The sequence below is a fragment of the Dreissena polymorpha genome, chromosome 2 (assembly GCF_020536995.1).
Source record: "Dreissena polymorpha isolate Duluth1 chromosome 2, UMN_Dpol_1.0, whole genome shotgun sequence".
Classification (NCBI taxonomy): Eukaryota; Metazoa; Mollusca; class Bivalvia; order Myida; family Dreissenidae; genus Dreissena; species Dreissena polymorpha.
Genome location: NC_068356.1, coordinates 670479 through 692979, shown reverse-complemented (window position 1 = coordinate 692979; position 22501 = coordinate 670479). Strand labels below are relative to the sequence as shown.

The following is a 22501-nucleotide window of genomic DNA, read 5'->3' as shown; positions in this document are numbered from 1 at the left end:
GACTCGAGACTCTCATGGGGGCGGCCATTGTTGAATGTTGAAACACGAACGACAAATCTGCTAGCAGAATGTTATCAATGAAAATCAACGAGGTCGAGGTATTTCGATTAGATTAGTTATCTCAATCGGACTTGCTCGATCTTTGACATAGGTCGCCATTGTGAAGAATTTTTTATGGTTATCTACCTTAGACGATGCTGTTCCAGCATCGTCAAAAAACACCTGAGGATCTTACCTCTCGCGCGTGGCTTTTGTTGTTCTCTGTTATCGAAGTGCCATCTGTTATCGAAGTATCCGCATTTCCAGTGTGGATAACGTACGTAAGGATTCCAAGACGTCAATGACGCAAAAGATGCATACAAAATAAACTATTTGTATTTAAGCGTTTTGTTTAAAATTGTTGCACACATTAATTTTTATGTTTACATTAAGCAAATGAATACTTAGCAAAAGATTGCTCAATGGCATTACAGCGTTGTGTGTCAAATGGTTTTACACTGATTGATTCTTTATCAAGAAAACAATAAGTTGAGATAAACGTATTCGTTGTTTGCGATCGTCGTAACAATAAAAGGAAAGAAACTTGAAACGGAATGTGGCAAACAATGCTCTAATTCATCAGATAAATTAGGAAAACATATTCAAGTGTTTTGCTTACATCGTTATTTACGAGCATACATTAAAGTGTGGATGAACCGCGCCTTGGGTAGCATCGTCGATATATAACGCTCAACATTTAACGTTACACACGAACACATCATTCTTCCAAGTGTAATATACAGGATGTTAAAAATCAATCGATCGGCGTCATGCGACAATAGATCTTATATAATATGCGACCAGCGTAACTCCAGAACAGCCTTAATTAGTAAATTACTTAATAAGCGTTACAAGTCCGTATATTTATTAAATATTCCGCACCATTCTTATCACGAACAAAACTATTTAATGACTGCTCTGCTCCCGACGTGTAATATCCGCCGGAGTTATTACAAGTCACACAAAGTTGTTTATCAGAAGGCTGCACTCATTGAATTTAAGACATTGTGTTCGTTTGCAGTACACCTAAAGCTTTGTAACCATGATTAATATTGAAGGATGAGTGCGTGCACATGTTAAACAAAATAATGAACACGCTGCAGGATGTGTTCCTGATAGATTGTTTGTTTAGAAAAAATGAGCTCCCGGTGGTTTGTAATTGTCTGGTGTCTCGCATGGTCGTTCGTGTGAGCGTACGCCGCCACAATGAACGTGTACTTCGTTTTTGCTGAGAATAGACTGATTCTTCTGCATTGGATTTAATCCCTGTAATAAGGTAAACTACGTGTTATGTGCATTTTATCTCAATTTCAATGTCATGCAGTTGAAAATTAAGATGAAACCTGCTAATGGACTGACCATTTAGTAAAATAAGTGTTATTTAGAAAATAATTGTTAAAATCAAAATTATATCATGATTTAATAGAAAGTATGTCATTTGAATTGGGTACGTGGTAACCATCGCAAAGAGGTGGCGTTTCGTTTGGATAACAACTAATAATTGCTGCTATGATTCGGCATTCTACGTAAAAGTAATTAAAACTACGGATAATTCGTCAAATGGGCCTGATGAAATTATGCGGATAGCGTAGCTCCAAAACATCTACGCATTATTGTCTGGAACTTCTCTGTCCATTAATCATACCACAATACCTTGCCTGACTCTAAAGCTGGTTTGGAGATACGCTGACCGCAAATTACGCATGACACGTTTTTATATTATAAACGCGAAAATACGATTATCCAAAATTTCGGCTACAAGTAGGATATGCCTATACGATAATACGCATGTACAGAAAATATTTGAAAACTTAAGTTTAAATCAGAATAGGTTTTGATTAGTTTTGCTTTATTGCACATTATACAATATGCATTAAACCACTAACACTGGAACAGTTCCATAGCTCTAATCACCATTAAGATCTCGGATGAAGATGATCATAAAATCATTCTTATACGTGCAAACTGTATTGCCAATCGTTCATACATCTGGATAGAAGCAAGGGCATTCCTACAATCCTTGTCATATGTAATTTTCGTGTATATTTTCGCATTTCCTGTAAGTAGTATTACACGCTGTCAACAAAACGCCACGTGACTACACGCATTCCACGATAGCCGGGCACAACACCAGGCGAGGTGTTTCCATTCCCGCAGCGGGAACGTCTTCAAACCAGGAAATGCCCCATTGAAACCCCATGAAATGACGTCACCAGATAACGTGTTGGCATTCGTTCCGATGAAACCTGTATAAAGTTTTGGCTATTTTACAAACGGAAAATTCCAAGCATGTGCCATAAACTGTATCGAATAAAGCAAAGAAAATTCTTTTAAGCAAACAGCATCATGCGGCGTCTCATTTGGGTCTAAGCTGTGTGCGGCCTTTTTTTATAGACGCTAGGCATAAATGAGTTAACTTGCTCGTTGTAAACTTCAATGAAGTAAACAGTATTTGATAAATGAAAGCCTTTTACGATTGTAAATTTATTTGACATTCTTATGTTATATTCATCTGTTTATTGAAGTTTAGGAGTATACGATGTTTACATTTAAATCGTATATAATTGCCTTAACCCGAATAATGTACTTTCCCATGTGTTAGTAAAATTCAGTGAAGCTGTGTAATACTGCAGTTTATCATTGAAGATGGTACATATCTATTACAACTATTTATGTGTTTTGCAGTATCAGTGGTCGTCCACAGGCCCATGTCATTGCGGAACGTGTGGTTGGGACTGAGCTTTACGACTCTGGATACATTAATATATATAACATGATAAGTAGTGTATTACACGCAATCGCACTATGTGCTCATCCACAATAGATGCGTATAGAAATACTTTCATATCAGGAATAAACATGTATATCAACATATACAGCGAAAACAAACGGTTTACTTGAAATCAACTCAAATCGTTGCTGCATTGTCCTTTTTCTACAATATTGGGATTGAATGACTTCGTCATGTAAGACTCGTACACAGAATAAACTGTCAGCGGCAATGTTATCACACAACGCCTTTTTTGCAGGAAAATCCATTATTTCATCTATCTTGCTAACAAAGGCACGTGTTTAAGTGATCCTGTGGGTATAATACAATTATTTATTTTTTAACATACATCATGTATTTTTAAATGTCTAATGGTGTACGTTATACATACACAATCATGTATACAACTGTTAACACAAAATACATCGTTGTTTTAGATGTAATTAAATATATATGCGTTATACATAATTGCGTTTTCACCAGATGTTTGTTATCATGCAACATTTTGCAAAAAGAAATCGCCCGCAGTATTTAAAGTAAACATTAGCGTCATGTTGGATTATGTATAATAAAGCCGACGTTAATCAATAACAGGAACGCGACATGTGTATCGGATTTGTGGAAATGGTGAAAAGATATACCAATTTTAGTTAAATACTCTTTATTGCGATGCTATGTAACCGAACTGTTTTATTATTCGGGTCTATCCGTATCTCAAGTTACTGTCTACGTGAGTCTTGTGGTGTGCTGCTAGAAACGTTAGAATTGGGTCTTACAAATAATACACAAAAAAACACATATTGTATGTACTTTTACAAAGCTTGTGGATCTTTGTGGAGAACAAGGAGTCAGTGGGTCGCGTCGTGCAAAAACGGATCTAATGCCATATGAAGCCATCGTACCTCCAGACCAGCTTGCGAATGAAGCGCAGTTTGGTAAACGTCACATATAAAGTCACCCAAGGCTTTGTGTTGTCAATAGTGGGCATGGTTAATTTGATCAGACAGCGCTTAATCTGCACGCTGGTCTGGAGCTACGCTGGTCACATATGATATAAGACCCATTTTCGCATGACACGGCTTATATAGTCCTTTCATAGAAACATACATAGACTTATTGCGTATATGATTGCACATGAAACCGTACGTCGGTTATAAAATTCAAGTTTGAAATAGGACCGCTAAACTTGCAAGAGTTCGCTCTCATTAAATCACTTTTAACATTTAAAAAATGAATCAGTTAATATATTACATATAACATCTTAAAGTATTTCTTTTTATACTTAACAAAGCAAAAAACAACACGATTATTTTAGTTGTTGGGTATTTATATATGGAAGACTATGAAAACCCCTAAATTAGTGCATTAAGGCATCTTTTCGTACATAGCCCACTAACATGATTAAGCTCTCACGCATGACACGGCCAGTGCTCATTGATTACACTTCAACGCCTGTCAAAGCCTTACCGTCAAAACATCAACGAGTCTTAAGTATGCATTTGTGTTCTGTTAACTTTTGCAAACTTCAAATAACCTTAATGCACTGAACTTTTACGGTGATTGCATGGAAAACGCTATGGGCTGTGGACGGTTCAAAATGATATATTTTGATAAATTTGATGACCGTAATTTGTAGTCATTTATTAAGTTGCAAAGTTTTCGTCTATTTCAAAATATTTTAATTTTAAACAGTTTTTTAGTCGTATTTCCGTTAAACGCATATCGTCTATTTCATTGGTAAAAAGTTTTTTATGCAAATCGCCTATCGGTTAGGTCTCTTAAGTGCAAATGCACTGCGCGACATGGAAATTTCTCTCGATATTAACGTTGAAATATAAGCTATATGACAAACAGGGCAAGTGATTAAGAAACTGTTTGTTAAAGTTTTCTATGGTGTATGTTTCGCAATACCAGTTTGTAATTTTATCAGTTTGTAATTTGAGTTTAATGTTCTTAATTCGTTAGCGTGTCAGTATTTGGGTTAGTTTTTCGTTTTACATAAGGCCGTTCACTACAGTAATACTATTGTGATTAAACATTTACATAAAAACGCAAATGATATGATTTCATAAAGCTGATCAATTTCATAGAAAAACTTAACTACAATGTATATACATCTCGGCGTTGATGTGACGAACTTGTTTTATTAATAGCAACATGGTACAATGTCTGGTTGTCCGTTGGGGGGAGGGGTGGGGGCACAAACGCTTACTATTTTATAGCACCACAAGTCCCCATACCTGACTGTCTTAAGCCATAGTAGTTTGCTATTTTAACGAAATATAATCTGATAATGAGCTAGTCTTTGGGTTTACTCGTTGGCCAGAACACAGGGTTTGTAGGTTCGAACCCCTCCTAAACCATGACCTAAGTGGTCTTGCGATAGTCAATAATACATCAAACCGAGGAGTAATGCACTAGGAGCCCCGCATCTGGTGCTGAAGATAACTAGCAAAGGGTCGTTTCTTCTCTGCGTCTCTTTATCTTGCACTACCAACGTAAGCCAACTTAAGTCTTCTGGGGTGATGGTCATATGTTGGAATACCGATGCACTCGATACAAATCGTACACACTCGTATGCAAGGTAACAGAGATGTGGAATCTGCCGGTTTTTTATAATTTCCCATGAATAAGTCGTGAAAACAAGATCAGGGATAAGTAAGTCGTTGGTACGAGTTAGATCGTCGTGGAACGACTTAGCATATCGTAATAACGACATAACTTACTCGAAGGAAGTATGTTAAGTGTGGCAACGACGTAGCTAATTACTTTGTAATTATCTCGTTAATTTGAACGAGAAAACTTTATCAGGATAACGACATTACCAACCAATTAGAAGGCAAAACAAATTGAAAAACTTTAACACATTAAGAATCGCGACTCTCTCTCTCTCTCTCTCTCTTATTAATGTCGTCCGATATTATATAAGTCTCCCTTGTATCAGCCATTTTTTAGTTTTTCGGATAAGCAACTAAGGTAAATTGTGGTGTTTAGAAAATCGGTGTGGAGGGTACTAGGATTCAATAAATCAAACTCAACCAGCACCCGCGTCGAGAAAGTGTTCGCGGCGCGGAAGAGTAAACTTGCACCATGAAAATAGTCCACTGCGTGTAACGTTCACATCACAGGTGCTAGTAAGCCAAGAGATGCAATCGCAAAGACGCAGCGTTGCCTATAAATCAAATCATTATAATGTGCTATCATATCCGATCGCAAAAATCGCAAATGGCGATTGATTCTTTAAGCTGGCGATTAAAAGTCGAAGTGAAAAAAAGGAAAAGGGCAATCTAGAAATTCAAGGTGTCTCTATAAATGTATCAGTATGCCCTAATTTAAAAGAGCACTCGGTACCTACTTCTACGCATAATCGCCATAAACGCACAATGGGATAATGGATAATTCACTAATAAGAGATAGCATGATCTGCGTTTCAAATATTCAAGCCACATTTCAAAGTCATGTGTGCTAACAAAGATGCCTCACAATAAATTTTCAAGTAATTTTCTAGTTGCCAAACTGTGACGTACTTCATACACTAGGTTACGAGAATGCTGATGAGGGCGGAGTTAACTGGCGACTATTATTTTTGCTTTACGTTGTTCTATAAAGTTAGCGTTAACCGCCGATAGATTAACAATGTCCTTGATGACTGAGTCATGATTGTTGATGGTGCTTTCAATTTGTATGTAGGCACATTTTCATTCTGGATGACACTTACATCGTGCCTGATGATGAATGTCTATTTACATTCGACACTATAATTAATGGGTGCATATGCAACATTCTTTTTCGTAAATTTCAAACTGTATGTGTAAGGCGGTTTATGCAGGGAGACTGATGCAATAGGCGCAGTGAATAATTGAATCATACGTTGATGCGCGATGGCAAGATGTAAGTTTCAAAATCATCATAAAAGTAAGACATAGTGCTTTATTCTCGCTTTCAATATTTTATGGTTAATTTCTTATGGAAAATATTAAGGTGAGGTCAGTGGGGGCAATCAAAATTTTATTATGTAATATAGTCTTAAACTGTACTTTGCCATTGTGACTTAGTCTCATAACTCCAACATTGTGCAAAGCTGTTTTAACGGATGATTTAACTGATGTCAAGAGTTAAGTAGAGACTATATAATTTTATGGTATTTGGAAGAGAGGTAACTCTGTAGTTCATGTTGCAGTTTTCTGTAATTTAAATTCGGGGGTTATCTCCCTTTCATTTTACTATAATTATATGATGAGTCTTGTGTTGATATAATACTCTAGTCTCCTATAACTCGCTACTTTCGAGTGGCATCATTTTATTATTATGCTCACGATTTATTGTATGTTGTGATTATATATACATATATGCTGATAAGACTTTTATAAACTAATAAACTACAAGTATGAATGATAAATTGACAGTCGTTTCAACATGCTACGGACGACTTCGGAAATTTACGGCGTAAAACGGAAATTTATTTAATGGCAGAAGTTGCGTCCCTTAAGATGGATTTAAAGGGTCCTAACTTAAAAGGTAGATTATGTATGTAATTTGGGAAATATTTCAGCACTATCGTCTGGCTATGTTTTATTACTTACTATGTTCTGCGTATAATTTACTTTAAGATTTATCCATTTATTATTTATTTCCATCTATATGTATCTACCATCTACATATCTTGTGACAATTTGTTTTCCGGTAGAATGCGGAGGGATATTTTTTTGCGTTTTCCATCAGTCAGCCGTTCGTCCCTCCGTCCGTGTTTGTCGGGTGCTGTTTCTCGCTAACTTGCATTAGATAGTTTGAAACCTGTGTTCGCATGTGAGACTGCCGAGAGAACGCGCGGCGAGCCGGCCGGCCGAACGAATCACCTTCAATTTGGCGAGCTCCCTTGTACGTTCACTGGTCGCCGCTCGGCTTCGGTTGAAGCTGGCAGTACACGTAAAGTCTTTGTGAATTGAAGGCTCGGAAGCCATGTCTGACTGAGCATCTCGGGACCGACTTGTTCTAGCCCCGCTCACACCGCCGATGGCGGGCCTGTGGTTTATCCCCGCTGGTCGGGTGTGTATGCGACCAGGACCACTTTACCAAGCGGTTCATTGGCTGATCGCCCCCGCTGGGGGGGCCCTGGTCTGGCTGGCGCTGTACATACGCCCGATTTCACTTCTCTCGAACACCGGCCATCGACGATCAGCTACTGCCCGAGACTTAGCACGTCAGGAGAAAAAAAGGAACCGCTCCTAATAAAGCAAGTCCCGGCTTCGGGCGCCGTTTACTTGCGCTGTGCAAAAATCAGCCAAGCGCTCAGGCCTTCGAGCAAACCCCTACATGACCTGTTTACATAAAAATTATGTATTTATGTATTTCTAAATTGTTTGAAAATTATGTTCTATGACATTTTACTAGTAGAAGAGTATTGTGTCTCTATGGGAAATTGTAAATCTAGGTAGTTTTCCAAAATCTCACCACTGTGGACAACTCAAAGTAAATTGCATGTGTGCTTGCATGTTTCGTTGCCGTTTGATTGACCTACGTTAAAAAGTTCAACTTCATGTCCTGTGACTGTAATTTATTAAATACATTTCAACAGATAACAACTGAAGTGTCTTCGGCGCTTTGGAAAAACGTTGAACAACGTGTATTTCGATTTGTTTATTCTGTCGTTACCACATGTAAGTTATCTCGTTCCGTCGAGTTACTTTCCTATGAGTAATCGTTGTTTATGTCGTTCCCATGGGCTACGTGTTTTGTTCCCACGACTTAATTTCTCGTTCCCACGACTAAATTCATTATAAGTTATCAGAACAAGTTTCTAAATCGTTGGAGCAAGGTAAACACAAATTGCAAATGTCAGATCCGTGTAGCAGTACGACTTCAATGTTGCCTTAGCGAACGAGTTATAAAACCTTAAGCAGTTTCTGTCATTTTGCTCCCATTGCAATCTTATTTAAAGCAATTACATTCTGACGCTAATATACCGTCATGTATTAGCGAATGTAAGGATTTAAGTTTAAAGATAGTGTAAGCCTTATGTGCCTTATTGTGTTATATACCTTACTCACCGCTGACTCAATTGTGTCTTGTTCTGAGAAAACTGGGCTTAATGCATGTGCGTAAAGTGTCGTCCCAGATTAGCCTGTGCAGTCCGCACAGGCTTATCAGGGACGACACTTTCCGCTTTTATGGTATGTTTAGTTTCAAGAAAGTTTCTCCTTACCAAAATCAAGTTTAGGCGGAAAGTGTCGTCCTTGATTAGCCTGTGCGGACTGCACAGGCTAATCTGGGACGACACTTTACGCACATGCATTATGCCCAGTTTTCTCAGAACAAGACACATTATTGATGATCTGGCGTAGAGAACTATGAAAATGTGTCTTCAGGCTGCAACTGTAATATCGACAATATGCTACTCTATTTGGGAAACTTTATTTATTAAAAGTCGAAAATTAATGTTGTTCAATACTGCGTACAAAGACGAGGGTTTCTTGACCCAAAGCGTTTTCTAATAAAAAGTAATATATCGGCCAATGTGTGCTTAGTATTAAACGCCGACATTATATTAGAAACATACCCGGTAGTTTTATTATTATTATTAAGGCCTTAGCAAACATACATGTAACTCTACGGTTTCATAAGAACCACGACAGTTCACAAGGTTTCTGAGGGGTTCTTTAATGTTGAGTTACAACTCCAATTCAAACCGTGAGTATGATTTATAGGTATTTGAAATGAATAACATAATATACAAAAAGGTATACTAACACAAAATATAAATTACATACACGCTGAAATAACAGAATACATATTAATCACATTACAATTATGACATTCTAGTGGCAAACTTTATATTTAACCTTACAAAGCATCTTAAATTAATACAAACATATAAACCAAGATAAGACATGACAAAACATATACAATGACATAGCATGCAAATTGATCACATACAATACATACACATTACCGATTTAGGAAATCGAGCTCCTCTTTCCGTTCTCACTCACAAACGCATCTTCATGTTCGGCTGCTGTAAATTAATTACATGCAAATATTATTAAGTGCCATTTAGTTCAACTTGTATTAAATGAAGATAAGAAGTATGAACCATTGAGCCGCTATTTCTGCAGTCGCGAAAACATGAAATTTATCTTGGAAACGCGTTACATCATTCCAGAAATACAAAGAAATACAAAACAATACGAATGCAGTACACTACAAACATCAATGATCGACAAAGCAACATACACCATACCTTAAAACCATCGCATATAATTGCAAGCATATGTCATGGAACAAAGACTGAACAAAGACTGAAGACGTTTTTTAACTTTCAAATTTTTCTTCCAACTGACCACCTGACCAATTCATGTGACACAACGAACGTAATATAAACCACACGAGAAAGGGTACACCTCATCGTTAAACAAGAGCTGTGTTTGTGAAACACAATGCCTCCTACTTCGCCGCTTTGAAGCCATGTTTTTGACATTTCACCTCGAAGGATGACATTGACCTTGACCTTTCACCACTCAAAATGTGCAGCTCCATGAGATACACATGCGTGCCAAAAATCAAGTTGCTATCTTCAATATTGCAAAAGTTATGACCAAGGTTAAAGTTTAAAGACAGATACACAGACACACACACACATGCAATGACAGACAGACAGACAGACAGACAGACAGACAGACAGACAGACAGACAGACAGACAGACAGACAGACAGACAGACAGACAGACAGACAGACAGACAGACAGACAGACAGACTGACAGACTGACAGACAGACTGACAGACAGACAGACAGACTGACAGACAGACAGACAGACAGACAGACAGACAGACAGACAGACAGACAGACAGACAGACAGACAGACAGACAGACAGACAGACAGACAGACAGACAGACAGACAGACAGACAGACCAACAACAATATACCCCCGATCATTCGATCCGGGGGCATAAAAACGTAAAATATTGACGGGGCTATACATACACATGTACGTAGGATATGCGATCTCAGAGATTTGTTCACAACATGAAAATGAACGAATTAGGGTTTGTAACATCAAAATGTAAAATGAAAACGTGTAGGAATGTAAAATATGATAGAGGTATTTCATCAAATGTAGCGCACAGTCGGATATAAGTCGTGAATTTTCTTAATGACTAAGAAATCGTTGCATGGAGCAAAAGTTACATCACTATGAATCTTGAACATTTAAGTACGTTATATTCGGCGAGTATTTCATCATAAGGTCCGTTTCAGTAAATAAAATGTTATGGACCGTCAGATTGCTTCACATGTTATTAAATGTAGATCTAACGAAGATATGCAGAAAACGATCGAAGTCATGAATAGCTGAAATACCGATTTCATAAGCTATTCGCTATCTAAGACGCTTTCTGGATTGGACATTGTATACTGAGACCGAAACCGACCTGCAACCCTCTTCTAAGACAATATTTGGCTCAGTTGCCTGGGACTCTAGCAGACCGGCAGATGGAGTTTGGTTGACGTAGCAGACCGGCAGATGGAGTTTGGTTGACGTACTGTGCATGTACATCAATTCGACGCATCGCGGGGTTGTGTGCGCAATGGCGATTCAAGAGCGTCAGGTAATATAATTATGTTATATTTCAGCAAATATTCAGTTCCTTTTTTTGTTTAACGTTATCGGGTTAAATAACTACATGATCGGAAATGAAACTTAATTGCTGTGTCACAAAATGAGCCTTCAAGATTTAACGGGATACCCATGCTTACTAATAACTATGTACAAATAAACTCGTCTCGACTCGGAAGCGTAGCAGCTGCACAGATTTTGGCATGTATTAAAGTTTGTTATTAAAAGCTTTAAATTGATAAATATAAATATTGGAATGAAAAACGCCCAGTAAAACAATTATTTAATAAAATAAAAGAAAGAAACAAGTAATCCTTAACTGGGCTCGAACCATTGACCCTTGAAGTAAATCTTTAGCACTGAAATCACTCGACCATCTGTGCTCACACAGGGTGAAGTGTATTTAATATTTTATATTAGCAAACCTCGAAATGTCCCAACATATAATGATAACAACAGAACTCTCAAAATTTTGTAATCGTTTCGCGTTTGTAACACTTTGTATTTTTCAGGTTTTTAACTGGTCAAAAGATGCATATAATGGATATTTTAGAGAATGGTAAATGTTCAGTAGTACTGTTTCCTCGAAAATATCAAAACAACAACGAAATTGTGCAAATCTCAAACTTTTTGTTTTAAATTGTCTATTTACCAAAACGTGAAAACATAATATCGTAGATAATTGTATGGAATCACCCCTAACAAATGTTGACCATTGTGACTAGGTTTGTTATAATCGCCCGCAGCTCTATTATGTTTTCAGGAGCCGCCTGGAGTGCGTATGGAGCTCTATCCAGCCCTCAGCTGTTTTGTCCGTACCGCACGGTGAACTAACCAGTCACAGGAAGCAGTGCATGCAGCTTTAGGGTGCCAGTACCATTCGTTCTGGAGACTTTTTCATATTGGAACCGGATGTGACGTCACTAAAAGATGGTTCCGCATTTGTAGTCACCCAATATCTGGTACCATAACTGATGTTTCAATTATTAATGAAATTGAAGAATCATATACAGTATTTTTTTTTATGAAAAAAATGTTTTAGTAATTTGCATAAACATTGCATACCCAAGTAAATCCAATTCGACGTTTATATTCACAGTCGATTGGGCTTACAATAGTGTAAAATGCCATGATTTATCTTACTATTTTTTCTAATGAACAAATAAACATTTATTTTATAGAGGCATGTATAATAACTTGGATATGTGTATTAATGAAATTATAAGATAAGTTTTAGCATTTTATTAGTCGATAAACATTTGCTTTTAAAATTCACCACATGCTTATTTTGTTAAATATGTTTTCTTTGTCTTCGTTTCTTCAGAGTAGCGATGAGTATTACTGAGGCGGAACCTCTACAATATCAACAACATCATCAACGTCATCATCAGACATGCCATCAACAGAAACACCATATGTCGCATTAACAACAACGATAGACGCAAACGCTGCTGACAATATCAAAGATTGTTCCATGGGGTAGTACGAATAGTAATGGCAAGTAGTACTAACGCATTTCACACTAATGTCTACGTTTATGGGATCATGTGGGCGAAAACCTTGTAGGATTATCAGCTTTGTTTAATTCAAGCACATTTCAACTCTTTAAAAAATAGATTATTTCAATTTATTGAGATAACAAATCACAACAGCACTGGCGACGATGAGAAAATTCGTAGCGTATAAAGTCGATACATAATGCGATAATAAATACGACATAAACGATTATCACTTTCTTACTGTTTGTCTGGAAACTGAGTGGCATTTACACATTTGACAAAAGTACGTAAGGATATATACGTAGCTCAATGAGTTTTTGTCTTATAGTGTTCGGCTGATGCTGCCTTCAGCATACTATGCCATCCCTATAGGTTGTTTGTTGTTATAGTTATACTGTGTGTGTTGAAATGGTTCCTTTCTTCCTTCTCGAATGCAACCCAATGTTCGGTGACATAGCGCGGTTACATAGTCCTTGTCGAATGTTGGAACTGGAGGAGTTTTTTTTCTGCATCGTTTCCGTATCTTCTGCATCACCCTGTCGGATACTACTTCAAATTGATTTCCTTCATGCGTATGACTCACTTTGCTTCTTACCGACTTATACATTCACTCGTCTTACCCCTCTTCACAACTACTCGAGCTTCGTATTGGATTTCTGAATGTGGGACACCAAACGGCGAAAATATTAGTTTGGGCATGGACGACGCCTTCTTGATCGTAACGTGATTACCCCTTCTGTTAAATGCACGTAGATTAATCGCTGTATAATACACTAGTGGTATAGAAATAATACGTGCATCGTTACAGTGCGATATCACTTCGAAGAGAGACAATCATATGGCTATGGGCGCATATGCGAATGCAAAATATATAAGTTGTCTCTCTTTCCTTTGATGATATTGGCGTTACCCAAAATAAAACACGCACGCGTGCTTTGGTAAGATAGATTTAAACCTTTAAAGCGAGATTATACGATTTTGTCAAATATTTATGAATTTATATAAAATGTGAAAAAAACTGTTTATATTTATTTCATTATAAATAAAAATAAAAGTTTAGAAGAACATGTGTCGAAAAATGCGATATATATATTATATATTTAATTCTGAAATTGAAAACGGCTGTACAGCCGAATTCGCCAGCATGTATACCATACATGTACGATGTGAATCTAAACTTAGTTTAACGGTTTATTTGAATTCCTGCAAGGATATCTATGCATACGACACAAGAACACTAACTCCGATCCTGATACAAAGACGAATGCTTCGGTTTTTGTAGGAAAATATGTACGTCACAATCGGCTCGGGGCGCTAATTTGTCTTTGCTGCATTTTTTGAAATTCGGCTTTAATGTATAATTTTTCCTGTCTATTTTGTGTTATTGTAACATATTTTATCAATAAATTACACTTTAACACAAATAAAAATCGTTCAATCTCGGTTTAATTTTTGTCTGATAGATTTTATACATATTTAGAAAACATACGTTCTTGGCGTCAATTACTGAAGTCATTTAAATCTTAGAGTTCCACTTAGTTTACGTCTCGTTTCATTCACTGCATTATATTGGGAATCAAAAACCATCATAATACCCATTTAATCTGTTGTTTTTATTTGTATGGCAGTAATGAGCGTCTGCTTATTCGGAAATAAAGTTTTATGAATAGATGAATGCATTTAAATTCATGACAGGTATCGTTTACTGAATGTTAATAGCTTTCTATGGTAGCAAGGCATCCCATACCGGTTTCGAAATATCCGGTGTGTCCTCTAACTGTACCTGTTAACCACGTATTTGTTTAGTATTTCCGTCTCCTTCGTTTTAATTTATGTAAATCTATATTAGTGTATGCATTTATTATCACAAACTGAAGGCAATATCATATGACCATGCGTCAAAAATTACGCAAACAAACGAAATAAAACATTATATTTAGTTTTATGTCAGGACGGGGAACCGTTTAAATCAGACTCCTCCTGCACGCCATCTTCCGAGCGGAAGGACCTTATTAATATCGATATACACACACAGACAGTAATAGACTATGCGCGTAAAAAGGGGAAAAAACAAGTTGTCGGATATATCTATTTCTACCATGGAAAGAGACGCGCCATATGAGGTCTTCAACGTTGGAGGAGTAAGGTTTAAAACATCAAAGTAAGGATCTTTCTTATTCCTAATTTGTGACAATAGTTACAAAGGATCCTTAGCGAAATCTGAACCTAGATTATTAGATAATGATATTTATGTTTGTATTTTCAACGTTAATGTCAGTATTACATGTCCACATTAGAATACACAGTTAAAGCACCTGTTCATTTCTTCCGGACTCGAACACATTCGATATGCAACATTTTGGCAATTCAGACTGTCATCCCTTATAAGTGTGACGAACTCTTCGAGTTTGTTTAAAACTTTTATCCTACATTGCCTTGGCAGCTAAGTCAGTTGGTTGAATGCTGAGCTGTGAGTCTAGTGTTCTCGACTTTCATCCTCAGCCTGGACACATAACGCGGTGGGCGTGGTCTAAAATAACTATAATCCTATATACGAGTCAAGTAGGGTAATTTCAGGAAGTGAAATAAACAACATACTGCTTTTCCGCTTATTTCGGCCCTGCTTACTAATAACAAATGTGAGTTTAAGTTAAGTAGCTGCCGTTTTTAATTAAAAATTAAGACATTCATACGAACAAACGAACGAACTCACGTATGACCGAATGAACGAATGATAAAAAATCAAAGAAATCAGTCTTTTTCAGAGAGACAATCTTGAAGGGTGAAGTAGGGATTTTGTGTAACGAAGAGTTCCTATCTAACCATAGAGACTTCAAGAACAATGAATATTTTTTTGACCGGGATCCCGACATGTTCCATGTGAGTTTTCATTTATAGACATATAGTTCTCGCTCTGTGTACGAGTATGGGCGTGGTCTTTTGTTGTGTTCTTCCTTTATTAAGTCATATACTACTTTTTAAATAATGATTTAAGCTTTTGTTAAAGACTTTATTATTATGATATGGTTATTTTCGTGTTGGTTTAATTTATTATTTTCTTAATCAGGCCATATATAACTTATCAAACACCAGCATATTAGCTATTTATTATGAATTAAAAAAATCAAATATTCTTGCTTTGTTAAAGCTTTAATATAAATATACCCGATATTGTATTTGAATAAGTACAGTTTTAAAATATTATAATAACAGCAATATTATTTGTGTGTCCTAACAGCTTTAATATATTTGTATCTTATTTTTATGTTAAGAGTTTTTGTATTCATGTGTATACTAACAGCTTTATCATTTATGTATACTAAACGCTTTTTGATAGTGGTATACTTCCAGCTATATTATATTTGTATATTAACAGCTTCATTGCTGACACATTACGCGTTCTACTAGTATACTGGTAGAACCGACACACGAACGCTTTAACTTTTTGTGTGTATGGTAACCGCTCTCACTAAGGTGTTTTCCGATTAATACGCCACGCGGACACTAAAATAGTATGTAAGTATCCAATCCACGTTACACGATTAAACAAGTTTTCATTGGCAATCGGCACAGGCACCTATGACATGTGTTAAAGATCGGTTAATAATGTCTCATAATGTTATTATGTTATTAATCTCATTAGCGGATAGGGTAGCCCCTTGTAATAGTTCATGTTTGCACACTGTTCTGAAGCTACACTGACAATGGATGACGCTTCTCATATACATGTATTAGATATTAAATACTCGTGTCGTTGTGTACTCGTATACGTTATAGATTAATTATTCTATCAATTGTGTATTTTCACAGATTTTATAATGTTTATCTTTTGTATCGTGTTTTATACATGGTTCTGTATTGCATATGGGATCGATCTCTAGCATTGGATAACCGACTATACAAGGTAACGCGAATTATATCGCGATAATATTTCAGGCGTTTATAGGTAGATCCATTATTATTAATCAGGTCATATATTTTTTCCTTCATCTGGACATATGTGTGTTTCTTTAGAAACGGTCATATTAGCATGGTGTCACTTTTCAATTACTTTCCCGAAATGTTTCAGATCATATTTAACCATCGCTACCTATTCGAGTCCATAATTATATTGTTCGATTTGTTTTGTTTGTAAACACATACATGTATAAAGCGTTCAGGTTTGAAGGTTATTTAATGCGCTTACATACGATATCTTCCATCGCAATAACCATTTCAAATCAAGTATTCATGGTTTCAGTTTCATATTATTTTCCGATCTTTGTAACAACATTTGTTTCTATTTATATATGACAGCTCATACTAAGCATCGTCCAAACATTCTATGTATAGATAATTGATACAGCATATGTTGAGGGACTTAAAATTGTTCCTTGTGATTCATTATTATTACCTGATGCCTTATATAAATGATAAGTTATTTTTGCTATTACCTCGTCGAAAAAGTAATGTTGCAATGTAACTGTAACCGGTGAATATTTTGAACTATTGACCGGTCAATAGTTTGAACTGTTGCCCGCTCAACCTTGATCAGGTAATAAAACAGTTATTTCATAGATGCTTGGTGAACAGTCAAAACTGTTGTCCCTCGGTATCAGGGCTATATACAATATTGTCCACATATTCAATATGTGGACCCAAGTTGTATGTCATAATTAAAATGATAACATGCGTTTCCGAACATATAGGCATGTGTTTCCGATCATAGTCAATATTGTCCACGTATTGCACGTGTTGACACGCGTGTCAAGCCATGTTTATCTAAGCCCAGGTATTTACTTTGTTGACTTGTGTTCCATGGTTTGTCTTGGGTTTCAGGCCATTTTAAACTACATGCGGACGGGCGAACTTCACCTGCCGTCCTACATCTGCGGACCGGCCGCCAAACTCGAGCTGGACTTTTGGGGCGTTCCGGAGCAGATTATTCAGCCCTGCTGCTGGATAAACTATAACGAAGGAAATTCTACAAAGGTTAAGTTTTTTTTGTAAGCCTCTGTCCACTAATGATTTCGCGAGTGCACGTACTTGTCTGGAGCAACACTGGTCGCATATGGCATAAGACCAATTTTCGTATGTATTTGTTTCATCTATTCTCTATTCTCAAGGCTTGGCTTGTATCGTTTTATAGTTAATGAACTACGCAGCCAGCCTAAGTATTCATGAAGCGGGTTTGTTTTCGTTAATTGCCAATGAGCCTTTTTCTATACTATTAAATTGAATCCACTTAGGGGTCTGCAGCGTCCAATCTTATACCAGTCAAGGCACTGTTGTATTTTTTTTACAAATTTAGTTTGCGTATTAAAGGACTTATCACACATATCATAAATGTCGTATCGAATAACGCGGGTATTGTGTGCAATAAACAACATTAATAAACTTTGGCATGCTTGTTCTTGGAAATGATTTAATGATTTTCAAACAACTAAAAGCGTCCAATTCCTTCTAAAACACGAGCTGTTGAAATTGCTGTGTTCATATAACGACTTATAAGCTGTTGATCATTTTTAAATCTTGAAGACACTTTGAAATCATCGTCATCGCAAAATACAGTATTAATGAAACTCCAGAACTATATCAGGAGACAATTTTTGCTCAGATCCATTAATTAAATATCTAACAATCGAATATCAATTCCCATGTAAAGGGGTTAGGTTGGTACGTTATAAGTGTGCATGTACACATCAATATGATCTGACACTGAAAGAGATTAAACTTAATTGCATCCTTAGTGATGCAATATTAAAAATAATCGGAGGAATAATTCCTGATATCATTTCTCACTAAGGACTACATTTTTAAAATCATTTTTTCACATGCATTCAAGTAAATCATCACACAAAAGTAAAGTATGTTTTTTTATGCGCCAAAAAAGCTCTACCTCTACCGTATGCTTGATTTAATAACAAAAACAAATATATAAAGTTAACGTAGTGCTTTTTTATTTTCTGCGTGATATTATTTCAGGATGCGTTAAAACGACTGGACAGTAAACACGAGTTGGCAGTTGGCCTTTTGAAGGCAAATCATACTGCTAATTATAATGTTGAAAATATATATAGTTAACCTAGTGCTTTTTTTATTTTCTGCGTGATATTATTTCAGGATGCATTAAAACGACTGGACAGTAAACACGAGGTGGCAGTTGGCCTTTTGAAGGCAAATCAAACTGCTAATTATAATGTTGAAAACGAAGTCAGATGTCTGCCATCTGCATCAGAGAACTGGCGGGAGAAAGGATGGCGCTTTTTGAACCGGACTAACTCTTCCAAGGCAGCGCGGGTAACTAATAAATCTATAAACTATATAATGTATATAACCATGATTGGATGTATATCATAGATTATTTCATTATTGTTAGCCGAATATCCATGCCACTCGACGTAAGGTTTTTTTATTCGCGCATTATTATTTTCGTATTTCTGGGTAAGATTTAAGCTTCATTGCAAGCGCCAATGCAATCAACTTGTCTAGGTGAATAAATAAAGATCGAATGTTGTTTCCAAATATCAGAGGGGGTAATCACGTGATAGTCAAGATGGCGACGTCCCTGCCGAGACAGTTATATTTCGCCGTTTTATACCCTGTTTTACTTCTGTTTATTTTTTTTTTAAATGGCGCTCACTTTCCAGCCATATCAGTTAAAGGGCGATTACCGTTTATTTCGCATTTTAAATTCGCTTTATTTCTCGACTTTACTGCCCGCACATTTTCTTAGCGGAGCCCTAATAAGGTCATCCCGCTAAGAAATTTCGCACCGCGTAAAGTTGAGATATAGAGCGAATATTATTATGAAATAAAAGCCAGTTACATAAACACAAATAATAAAGGGTATTAAACGACAAAAAATACCTGACTCGGCATTGACGTCGCCATCTTGTTTGTCACATGATTAACACCTCTGAATATATGAATTATTTTAATTGCAAGTATCAACATTGGCTTATTCTGTAAGGTTTGTATTGCACATAAAATATCCAGGTATTTTTGTAAGAAACAACATCTTCAGTGTGAGTAAAAATTATTATATCTATACAATACCAATGGTTTATTTTAGTTGTTTGGATACACAGCAACGTTAATGGCGGTATTGTCCATATTTTCATTCATGGCGGATACAACGAAAGAGTTTGACTACTTTGAGAAGTCAACACATCCGAGTGAAGTTACGAACAACCAATCAAACGCAAACGTCTATGTCAATGAGTCTAACATAACGACATTGGCTACTCAAACTGCAGCTTCGGAACCACATATGATTCGAATGAAACACCCGGTGTTGATAATTATTGACATGATCTGCGTGGTTTACTTTATTCTCGAGTATCTAGCCAGACTAGCTTTTTCACCGGATAAACTTCAGTACGCAAGATCCCCACTGGCTGTGATTGATCTACTTGCAATCGTTACTGACATTATAGATACCGTATTGCGCCATTTACAGCCAGAGCTTCAGGAGAGCGTTTATGCTTTGCGTTTTATCGGAATTTTGCGCCTCTTTCGCATACTGACGATCTTCCGAGTAGTTCGTCACTCGGAGGGACTCTGGATTTTGATCTACATCTTCAAAGCTAGCTTCAAACAGCTGACGTTTCTTGTTTGGTTTATGATCATTGGCATCTTGATCTTCTCCAGTCTTGTTTACTTTGTTGACGACCGTGACAAATTCACGAGCATTCCGGGCGGCTTTTGGTGGGCGGTGATCACCATGACGACCGTTGGCTACGGCGACTATTACCCGGTGACTGTTCTTGGGAAGATAGTGGGTTCGCTTTGCGCAATGGCTGGCGTGTTGATGATCGGTTTGTCCGTGCCAAGTCTTGCAAACCACTTTCAGGCGTACTATCGGCACACACAGTTGGTCATGCATATGGATAAGCTGAAGCTGGTTTCTCAGACGGCTCACATGAAGGTTCCATGTATGAAAACATCGATCAGCCTTATCAAAATGAAAAAAGAGGCGGCTAGATATAGGAAAAAGATTATTCAGCCTTACCCAAATAGAAGACGAGTGAGCTCAATGTAGGGGAAATATTTTATTGTAAATATTGCCCAAATGGAACAACATATTGGATTGCACATATACAAAGGTCAACAAAGGTCCAAACCTTGCTGACAAATGTACGCCGAAAAATGTTTACGTGTTGAATCTAAAAATCTGCATATCAGATTTGTTATGTTATAATAGTGTACATGTATTTTGTACATGACATGAATGAGTTCATTTCGACTATGCAGCATAAAAGCATCTGCGATTGTAAAAAAGTAATTGCGCTGATTTTCTTGTTCCACTTATGTTCAAGTTGTACTCAAGTTTTTGTTATACATTAACCTGTTGTCACGTTTAAAATATGAATATCTCGCAAATACTCGCTTTAAAATGACTTTTTCACCGTTTGACAATTGTAATTTTTATAGATTGACAAAAAAATGTATGTATGATATTAAACAGAAAACCACTCCTGACTTAGAGCAATATAACAAAACTGTGTCTGTTTATTGATTATCACCAATCGCAAACAGAATAGTATCGCTCTACATCGATAGTTTAGAAAAAAATGTGTATTACAGGCAAATAGTTTGAACAAGTTGCTAACTTTTAAAGCCAGTGTGGTGTAGTGACAGATCATTTTATTTTGCTTCTCTAAAGCTCCATTTCAAATCCTAGGGCGTGAACACATGTTATTTTATATTTTTATTATTATTATTATTGTTATTTAAAACTATTTTAAATAATAAAATGTTTGTTAGTTATTTAATTAAATAACAATTTCAAAGAAAATCTGTGAACAAGTTAATGTAAAGTTGGCGATTACCAAATGAATGCCAATTCGAAACAAATATTGTCGTTTGGCATTCAGCCACAAACAACACAGTAAAATTATCGTGCTGTGTAATATGGACCAAAGCCCTGTACGGCCTCTGCCAGGAGTGCTTATTAACATGTCGATCACGTGGGTTTCAAACATTTGTATGATCGACTGTTTAAAAAAAGGAACATAATCGAAATCTTGTTCAATAATCGGAACATGAATCATACATATAGAATATAAAAACGGGTACAGTGATGAACACATTAGAACAGTGCTGATCTAAACAGTCTATTCAATGAAAAAAAAATATCTATAAGGCTAAGGTAAGATCTCTCAGTTGACTTGCGTCTTAATACACTTAAACACTGGCGGGATAAAATGAAAAATGTTTGTACTGTCTTTGAATTCCACGGAATATTTTACTCTTTTTTTATATTATATTTACGTAATTCACGTGGAACGTTTTGTTCGATTTCCATATAGAAGCCTGTATTTATATTTTTCCTCATCGAATTTAAGAATTCACATAAGCGAAGTGTTTCTGAACTGGTTATTGAAATCAGTCAATATTTATATGTTTTGATCTATATACACTTTAAACAATATTCTTTTTTGTTAAAATGCAGCCAATAAATATTGCAAACTTCACACGTAACCACTTTATTCTGCGGCATGAACGAAAATGAGCTGATGTCTCTGTTATTGCGTTTTTGACTTTTCAATACTTAAATCATAATTTCGACTATAGTAAAACCATACCCTCTTTTGTCTC

At 36.4% G+C, this 22501-nt stretch overlaps 1 protein-coding gene across 1 annotated transcript; it reads left to right on the top strand.

Moving 5' to 3' along the window:
• Positions 1-14241: 14241 nt before the first annotated feature.
• Positions 14242-21185, top strand: LOC127870226 (potassium voltage-gated channel protein Shaw-like). The gene is made up of 4 exons (XM_052412873.1): positions 14242-15799; positions 17738-17890; positions 19022-19198; positions 19974-21185. The coding sequence occupies exons 1-4, from the start codon at positions 15791-15793 to the stop codon at positions 20940-20942; spliced, it is 1308 nt and encodes a 435-aa protein (XP_052268833.1). The 5' UTR covers positions 14242-15790; the 3' UTR covers positions 20943-21185.
• Positions 21186-22501: the final 1316 nt, after the last annotated feature.